The 9,293-nt window shown below is 32.7% G+C and overlaps 2 protein-coding genes across 3 annotated transcripts; one reads left to right on the top strand and one right to left on the bottom strand.

Moving 5' to 3' along the window:
• Nucleotides 1-321: 321 nt before the first annotated feature.
• Nucleotides 322-2,725, top strand: LOC111004426. The gene is made up of 2 exons (XM_022275457.2): nucleotides 322-1,090; nucleotides 1,280-2,725. The coding sequence occupies exons 1-2, from the start codon at nucleotides 593-595 to the stop codon at nucleotides 1,871-1,873; spliced, it is 1,092 nt and encodes a 363-aa protein (XP_022131149.2). The 5' UTR covers nucleotides 322-592; the 3' UTR covers nucleotides 1,874-2,725.
• A 560-nt stretch (nucleotides 2,726-3,285) lies between these two features.
• On the bottom strand, nucleotides 3,286-8,998 carry LOC111004424 (protein pygopus). 2 transcript variants are annotated; one of them, XM_022275455.2, is made up of 3 exons: nucleotides 8,688-8,998; nucleotides 6,899-8,383; nucleotides 3,286-6,575 (listed from the first exon to the last, which is right to left on the bottom strand). In XM_022275455.2, exons 2-3 carry the CDS (start codon nucleotides 8,233-8,235, stop codon nucleotides 6,455-6,457), a joined length of 1,458 nt encoding a protein of 485 aa, XP_022131147.1. In that variant the 5' UTR covers nucleotides 8,236-8,383; nucleotides 8,688-8,998; the 3' UTR covers nucleotides 3,286-6,454. The 2 variants fall into 2 exon arrangements, with proteins under 2 accessions (XP_022131147.1, XP_022131146.1); XM_022275454.2 differs by having other exon boundaries at nucleotides 8,660-8,997.
• Between the last annotated feature and the right edge of the window lie 295 nt (nucleotides 8,999-9,293).

Raw genomic sequence — 9,293 nt, 5'->3', positions numbered from 1 at the left:
GCCCGCAACCACGGCGGGCGTCGGTCCAAACCGCTTCGTGAGTCCTTAGCGTTAAAACATTGAATCAATTTGTTATTAGAGACTAGTGACCAGGAATGCCGAATACTCTGTGATTATTGTGAACTAAAACACGTCGAAATGTTACCAGAACCGGTGGGTTCTGGCTTCACACCATAATGCCGAATATTAGTGAAGGAAAACATACACAATATGTTATATTATTCAATATAAAAAAATGGATAAGTAGATATTAGTGGCCCAGTTAAAAAAAACTATTCAGTGATTGATGAAATATTGAAACATGGCAACACTTGTTACCAATTTGTCTAACATTGTGTATTTTATCGCAGTGTCTAGTTTCTAATTAGAGAGAGAAAAATCTGATTTTCTTTTATTAAACAAATAAATGAAACAAACTAAAACTTTATAACATTTTAATTTTTGTAAGTCTTCATCTTTTACGCTTGCCTCATAGAAAAAATCTAATTAGTGACTTGTCAAAGCAATCATATGTTTCACTAATTAGTGATGTCAGTGTTTGTTTATTATTTACAACTTTAGCATTAATCGCAAGTTATTAAGCTGAAACATAATGAATGTCCCTGGAAGCACTGGGGAATCTTCGTGTAAACGACAAGAAAATGGCGACGGCCCTGTGGAACCAGATCGCCCACTAAAGAAAGCTCGTTTTGCTTGGCAAGTAAAAGGAAAATATCACCTAAAGAATGAAACTTGTGAATCAAATACTACGAATACAATGAAAGATAGTGGCCATACCAGTTCGTCAAAAAGTCCTAAAGAACAAAAAGACTTAGTCGGAAACACTGAACAAAATCTTGAAATATTAGGAGACTACTTACTTAAACAGGATTTTAACACACTTGATGCCATAACAGACTCAGATAAAATTGTTCTTCCTAGTACATCTAGTGAAAAGCTTCCTTATCCAAGATATGTTAGTTCCTTTGAAAGTTCTTCCAGTAAAGACAATAGAAGTAGTGATGATGAAAACTCAGCAACACCCATTTCATTGTTACATTCCAATAGTTATAGTGAGGATCAGTGTATTGCCCGATGGCAAGCAAGACAAGTAAGTACTGATAAACAGAGGCCACTTCAATTTACTCAGAAAAATAAATATGAAATATTAATTTGGACAAACTTAGAAATGGTATGCTGTTATGCCATAAAGTAATCAGCTGAACATGATTTAAAAGAGATTAAAAATAAGACTGGCTAACATTTTAAATTATAATTTATAACAATTTGATTTTTTCAGATGGCCAAATGTTTTGTGGACAATACAATAAATCGTGTTTTGGATAACTGGATGATTGCACCATTACCTGCAGAAGTAGATAACAATAGATTTTTAGCATTAGATGTCGCTGAATTTATCAATAATCTTCCAGGAGATAACACAATTGAGAATGAAGGTATACTTATGGCAATATCAGCCCATGGACTTCAAAACACAAGCACAAGTAGCAATCAAGAAGGACAGCAGAAACAAACAATTAATAAAGATATGTTTAATACTCCACCCTGTAGTCCTGTACCATCTGAAGACTTCACATCAAATAGCAATAATAACAATGACCCTAGCTCCTCTAGTGAACTGGATATGTCATGGTCGTATGATGATGAAGCAAAACAGAATGAATCAAATGACATGCAGTTTTCATACTTTCCTAATCATTCAAGTTCATATAAATATTATGGAGAAAATGAACTTGATAGTTCAACAGTAAATAATGACGAAAATACTCTAAACTGTGATAATGTTATGGATAATTATGATTTTCTAGATACTGCTGTTACATTTGCTATTCAAAATAAAGGGCTGGCATCTTTTGGCTCTGAATATGGGTAATAGTAAATGGATCAGGGATCTTAAAGTATTATAAAATAAATCACTATTTAAGGTTATATTTTATAAAATTGTATTATGTATTTTAAAACCTAAACTGCCATAAAACATATTTGTTACCTATAAAGTATAAAAAATGTATGCAACTGTAATCTAAGGAAATGCACACTTTACATCAATTTATGTGTGATTGACGAATTTTGTATATTAATTAACTTTATTGAAAGGATTATTTCATGCTTATTCTGATAAACAGTTATGAAATTGTAAGAAACTATCTTATTAATTATGTTTAATTATTTATTGAGATCTGAAAATTCTGATTATTTTAAGTAAATATTTTGGTGCTTTTTACAATGTATCATTAGACTTTTGCTGAAATTAGTTTTTAATTTAGGTTTTCTTGTCAAGATGTTATATGTTCTAGCAGTATATAAGTGAACTAATAGAATGCAGTTTGTAATTATATTTACAGGCATTCAAAAATATTGGTTGGATACTGAAATTATAGTGATAATACATCATAACTCCTGTGTTGTAAAAATAGAAAGTACAAAACAAATATTTCCATATTTCTGTCAGAGATGCTAATTCTGACATGTAAGTTAGTCATATTCAACACTGGTAATGTCTGTATGATCCAATTATGGTACACAATTATTGCAATTGAGTATTGAAATAAACATTAATCCCTCTTCCGACCTTTAAATTGATATTACTTATATTTGAGATTAGTGTAATTTGTCTATGTCAGAATTAGCACTGTTGCATTATAAGGACAAATACTACAATAAGTTTACCTATAAGCTATAGGACTGTTTACTAAAATAAAAGGATTATAGCAGACTGATTCAACACATTGTATTTTTACTCTAAAACCTTGATTCCATTGTCAAAAGTATCAACAAAGTGTTTTTATATGTAGAACAACTGAATAAAAATTAGGAAAATAACTTTCATTACACTTTGAGACTCAACATTCAACTGAAAGTCAAAACGAGTCTGGTTTGAATGCGAATTGCGAATAGGCTTTTTAGTTATTTTTAAGATACTTGGCATAAAGCTGTCGGTACTGCGGCATATGTAAATTTGCCTTACGAAAATAAAGAGAACTAATCTCAGAAAAACCTTAACTCTCTTATAAATTTGACAAGATAGAGATATGCATAAGTTCATTTTTTAAAGTTGGCTACAAAATATATTTTAATTACATTCACACTTAAAATTTCATTAAACTGCTCTCCGAGACTTTGTTTGATTATTTCTTCTGAATGAAAAAGAACTGGTAGGTATTTAGAGTACATTACAAACTATAACATCTGAAAAAAAAACCGTACTTGATTAAATTACTAGACGCAAGGAATGAGTGAATGTAGGAAAAGGATTAAAGGGTGAGGTAAAATTAAAATCTTCACTAACAATTTTATTATTGCTTGTTATTATTCACATAATACAAAATAAACTATGCACAAGTTTAAGACCACTGACTTAATTCTATTTTGACTTCATAAAATATTCAGAATTACAACGTGTTATTTCATCACAACATGACGACTGTAAAGTTAAACATAAGTATATAATTAATGTACATAGCAGCAGTCTCCCGTAAATAATAATTGTGATGCTCTCACGTATTTTAATAATTTTACATTAATGGCCACATTACACTAGATATATAAATCTGAATAATATAACTGTACAAGTGGCTCCATAATTCATATTATTTACATTAGTTTAATTCGGCAGCTAAACTAGGCGACTTCAACTACTAGTATTTTTTAAAGTGATGGCCATTTTTTTCGAAAATTATTTTTATAAACTAAAATTCATGTTAAACCAGGCCAATTCAATTAAATTTTACAGGTAAAACATTTATAGTATGAAGATGGTAAGAAATTGTATAAAAGTGTATATAATAATACCTATGTATAAAGGTGAGTCGCAATTAAAAATAATGTCATGGTTTTGATAAATAAAATAATCATGTAATCTCATTAAAGATAATGCTACATCCTATATTTTGTAATGCATAAAACGAGCGTTGACTATGAGAATAATCAACAATACTTATTATGGAAATAAAGCCAAAATGTGACGTTACACTGCGGTATTTCATTACAGTTAAATAAAGCCAATATTTAATGGGAGTGTCAGACCAAATGTACATGAAACAAATATGAACAACATAAAAGAACTTGCTTCCTCTTTACCTGAGGTGAACATGTCAAAGATAACTGAAACATCAAATCCATGTAGTAAATAAATTTCACAACCTATCAATAAATTAATATTCGCAAATAAGTGATAGCTGCTTGGTTTAAATATCGGAGTATAGGAAATGGCACAAGGTAGAACATATTATGTTCTAACTGTTTTGATAATTAAAAAGAAATGTCTCAATTTAAAACATTAATACACAATAAGGTTATCAAACATTAAATAATCTTAAAATAAGGCATTATTCACATACAATAGAAAGATTCGGAGATTGACATCAGAGGGTAAGACGGCGTACACCACGCACTTACAATTCACAGCCGCGTGTACCCAAAGTCAATCGAATTCATATAATCTCATTATCTACTCGCTATTATGTTATTTACACAACTTATTTTACAATTTATCCTTAAAAAATCTTCAAAAGTTAAAAAATTGACAAACACATTTTAACACCCCTATAATTAAGAAAGCGTATGGATTCATTATAGTATGTACAATTTCATTAACGCGCTAATATTACATGCAAATAAGGGCACCAAATAATAAGTACATGACTTGCCTAGCACTGGGTTATTTATTTTGATACATTTCACAGACATTTCTTGACTTTGTGGCCTTATTTTTAAGCGTACTGTAAGCTTTAGTCGGTAAAGACTGATTTTTAATACACATTTGTATTTGCAAAGTAGTCTATATTCAGCTTAAAGTATGTTTACAAATACAGATAGTATTAAATGATTAGGAAAGATGCCAAAATATGATAATCTTAATATATCAAACTATCAAGAACTATTAAAATAATTATTGGAAATATAGTTGAAATGTTTAATTCAAATTTTATCTGAAATCTTTCCGCTTGAATAATAAAGCCTTTTAAGTTCATTGTCAAATAATTCATGATAGTGTATGTTTAATTAAAATCCATTTGCAACAATTAAGACCCAAGTTCCAAAACATAGTCAAGCCCCAATTTCTTTTCCAAAATTAAACATTATTCCCATTATCAAGAGAAATCCATCTTTAATACAACCTATGAGGCTATTCGTTGACAACTATCCATATAGGCCATAAAAGGCTATAATAGAATAATCATTGTAAGGATTTTATAGTTTACATGGAAAATGACTTCTATTCTTATGTTGATAAGTCAATAAGCTAAACAAAACCAAAACATTTGATTACAGACAAACACATGAGATAGCTGAAATTGCGTATAGCCCTACAGGTTAATCTTTAACTCTCAGTCTAGACTATGGGTCTTAGTTTAAGTTAATTGCTCATATACATAACTGTTAAATTAATTGGTGAAAAATTCTATATAAGGTGACTTAATTTAAAGCTCATATTGTGTGTGATTTGGTTTGTGCTTTGACATCTAGGGGCAGAGATTTTATTTTTTCACGAGTGTTGTTTGTTTAATTTCTAAAGAGATAGATAAAGTCAGTTAAATTGGTCTCTTTACGTATTAAACCCCTAGCCCTATGGTCTAATCTTCACTAGATGCAATTCTGCATAAAGAAAAATTTTGTAGAATAGTGGTGTGCTTTTTAGTATGTTTTAATATAACTAAAGGCACACTTAACAAGTGTGGACCTGAATCTGAGACTAAATAGCACCAGCTATTTATAACAAGAGAATACCATTTCCGTTTAAATGTAACTATTATATTTGACCTAAGCTATTTTTCTACAAAAATGTTGGATTTGTATTAGCACATCATTAAAATCTATAATAAAACCTGCTGCCACTAGACATACTAGTATATGTACTTTCAAACTAAAATTGAGCTTTACTATTTGCTGAGCAAACTGTTATAATTGTTGAAAGTACACTTAGTCACAATTTTTATAAGGCGGAAGTTGAATCTTAGACTATATGTACACTATGCACAGACTAAAGCGCACATGATGGCGTCTTCATAATATTGCTTAATTCAGATTTAGTTTACTTCCTAATGAAAGATCACATAAGATTGCTTTTAGTATGTATCATTTAACATATATTACCGCTAAGTAATATAAGTTGTGTATACTTCACGATTTGTAATGACTGTAATCGTGTAAAAATGCCAAGTTGGTACAATTAAACCCAGAAACCCAGAATGAGATCCTTCTATGGCCAAAATTCTAAAATCTTAAACCTTGGGAATAGCTAAAACCAAATTTAAAAATGGTTGCAGTTCTCACAGTTTAAAAATTGTAATAGAATATGGACCCAAAACTTATAATTCATTTTCATTTTTTTTCCATTTCATTTTTAATAAACATTTAAAAACAAACTAGATGAAGTGAAATAAATACTTGTGATGAGTGGCAATGAGCATACTCAATGGTGTGGCAGGATAGGCGAAGGTAGGGCGCATCGCTATGGCTTAAATTTTACAAGAGGTATGTTTTTAGAGTGCAGGCACTTGTCACAAACCCACTCCGCATAGACTTCTGCTGTCAAAAGCTGAAAAGCAGGCTCTGTTAGACCCGTGCACCCCCTGAAAATGTGAAATAAAAAGTTATTAATACAAAAATATACTTTTATTTATTTTTTTGGTAATATATATATGTGTATTTATTTAGTTCTTGGCTCTAGTGGTGAGTCTTTAGTGTTTCAGAGTTTTTGTAACAAAGTACATGTAAGAACTCTTTACACAAAGTCACTTCCAAAGCTTACTTTTGTGGCATTTATTTTATATTACTGTAATTATATATACTATTATATATTACTAGTGCTACTACGTACTAGTAAATATAACAAAATTTCTAGCTTTATTCAACTATGTTAGCAAATTTACAAAAAAAATGATGGATTCCTCACCTGTGAAACCAAAAATTGCATCCAGATTCACATAAAATAGCCTGATCATTATCGTGTACTTCTTTGTGACAAACACCACAAGGATATATAGGGGGTGCATTCGGATTCTGTGGGTTGAAAACCATCGGTTGATCTGGTGGATACACTTTCCCCGCACTCACTGGCATTGGCTTAGGCCCAAACATACCCATTCCTTGCCCCATGGGTCCTTGACTTCCTGGCCCTCCCATTGCCATTCCACTCATGCCCGCCAAAGGTCCACAATTACCCATATTTCCTGGGCCAGGACCCATTCCCATTGAACCACTTCCACTCATTCCCATAGGCCCACCATGCCCCATATGGCTATTTGAATATGGCGGACCAGGTCCCATTGAGTTCATTGGACCATTAACACCCATAGGACCACCGCCAATGCCTGAGCCCATTGGACTACCATGTCTCATTGGTCCACAATGTCCAGGCCCCATTCCACTATTTTGCATAGTACTTGGAGACATAATAGAATTGCTTGGGCCCATACTACCATTAGAACAATTCGGTCCCATTGGCCCATTCATCCGGGGAACATTCATACTTGGTCCTCCGCCACCCATGGGCCCATTCATAGGACCATTCATAGATCCGGCTCCTAATGGACTATGCATTGGTGGGCCCATTGGGCTGTTACTCATATGACTACCAGCCATTGAACCCATGTTCATTGGACTTCCCATTGGTCCTGTTGACATAGGAGAACCCATTGGCATAGAGTTCATTGGGCTCATAGGACTCCCCATAGACCTTGATCCTCCCATACCAGGCCCCATACTGTGATTACTCATTCCCATGTTAGGACCACCCATAGGTGACATACCACCCATATGACCCATGGGGCTCATGTTACCCATGGGGCTGATTCCTCCTCTAGGTGGCATTTGTTGATTCATAGGACTTATATTGTGGGGTAAGGGACTCATGTGTCTCATAGGTGGTCCTCCCATACTGTGCATAGGTCCCATCATTCCCATCGGGCCATTTTGATTCATCATGGGTCCATTTTGACTCATCATGGGACCATTGTGTGATACAGTTGAAGGTGAATCATCAAAAGGGTTAGAAGCAACAATTGTATCTCCATACCCTGTCAAAGGAGGAGGTAGTAAATCTTGTACTGTAGGTGGAGTCTGTTGTGTAGTTAAGGCATTGTTGGCATTTGAAGTTTTTCTTCTCTTCTTGGGATTACTTGGTGCAGGTGCAGGAGGTGTGGGTGTATCCATGGGTGGTTTGAAATCTGGGGGGCCCAGACCAGGACCCTGCAACCTGTAGGAGGGCATTCCAGCCAAGTTGTGACTCATATTTGCTTTATTCTGGTACAGCTCTGACAACCATTATGAAGTTTGTTGTAAACTTGTAAAAATTATTTAAAAAATATGACTGTACATAGGGCACCGCATTGTCACAAGAAAGCGCAATAACGTGCCAGAATACTGCTTGTGTCTATTTCTGTAACAAAATATTTATCATGAAAACGTTGAATTGTCACAAAACGTTCGCAATTGTAATAATTGTGATGTATTGGAACTTAATGTACACGTAAAATAACCAACCATGTATATATTATCTGAGCTCGACGAGCATCAATGATTACGATATCATAAAAAGAGTGCAAGATCATGAACCATCTCATTTAATATGCATTAATTAATGCTTCAAGGAATTTTATTGGTTGTGATCAGACTATTTCGATAATTGAATGCCAAATATTGACATATAACTTACTGCATTATCAATTTAGCATCGGAATTACCGATTATTTTTTTGTCTTGAACGAGACCCCAAAGGCGTGCAACATATGATAAAATATCAAACGATTAACACTTTTAGTCAATAGTTCGAGCCGTCAATAAAAGGTTTCCAAACAGATAATTGTTTTACTTTCAAGAATTACACTAACAACAATAATTACTACACTATTGAAGGCATTTTATTTACGAATCACGAAGTACCAAACAACACACGCCACATTCACGATGTATTTTTGTCACAAAATTGCCGCTAGGGGTCAGTATCAGTAATTAAGTGGTGTTACTATAAGATATTTTTAAGTTGCCCGAAACAGTTTACAGAATTTAAATTTTATGTTTATTTTCGTCCATCTATAATCAAACACTAAAAGCCTATGTGAAATTCATCAAGATAATGCAAAATTAAAGTTTATTTTGTTTAAATCTAAATAATTTATAAATAGATTTACTATTTTGTAACAACTTTTAGATATTTACTCTACTTCATGGCAACCTTCATATTATAGAAACACTACTTAGGGTTTTTTTTAAATTTATTTCATAACCGTGGATACAGAGTCCTTCAGTCGGAATCATAGAGATTACAATATCACTACTTAAGGAAATGT

Source organism: Pieris rapae, chromosome 5, assembly GCF_905147795.1.
Source record: "Pieris rapae chromosome 5, ilPieRapa1.1, whole genome shotgun sequence".
Taxonomy (NCBI): domain Eukaryota; kingdom Metazoa; phylum Arthropoda; class Insecta; order Lepidoptera; family Pieridae; genus Pieris; species Pieris rapae.
The sequence above is the reverse complement of the archived record's forward strand: the minus strand, read 5'-3'. Positions and strand labels throughout refer to the sequence as shown.

Bases quoted from the DNA above. Each gene is read 5' to 3' on its own strand.
- LOC111004426 (XM_022275457.2), top strand. From the start codon at position 593: ATGAATGTCCCTGGAAGCACTGGGGAATCTTCGTGTAAACGACAAGAA. The intron at 1,091-1,279 runs GTAAGTACTGAT...TGATTTTTTCAG, and splicing joins CCCGATGGCAAGCAAGACAA to ATGGCCAAATGTTTTGTGGA.
- LOC111004424 (XM_022275455.2), bottom strand. From the start codon at position 8,235: ATGAGTCACAACTTGGCTGGAATGCCCTCCTACAGGTTGCAGGGTCCT. The intron at 6,576-6,898 runs GTGAGGAATCCA...TCACATTTTCAG, and splicing joins TGCAATTTTTGGTTTCACAG to GGGGTGCACGGGTCTAACAG.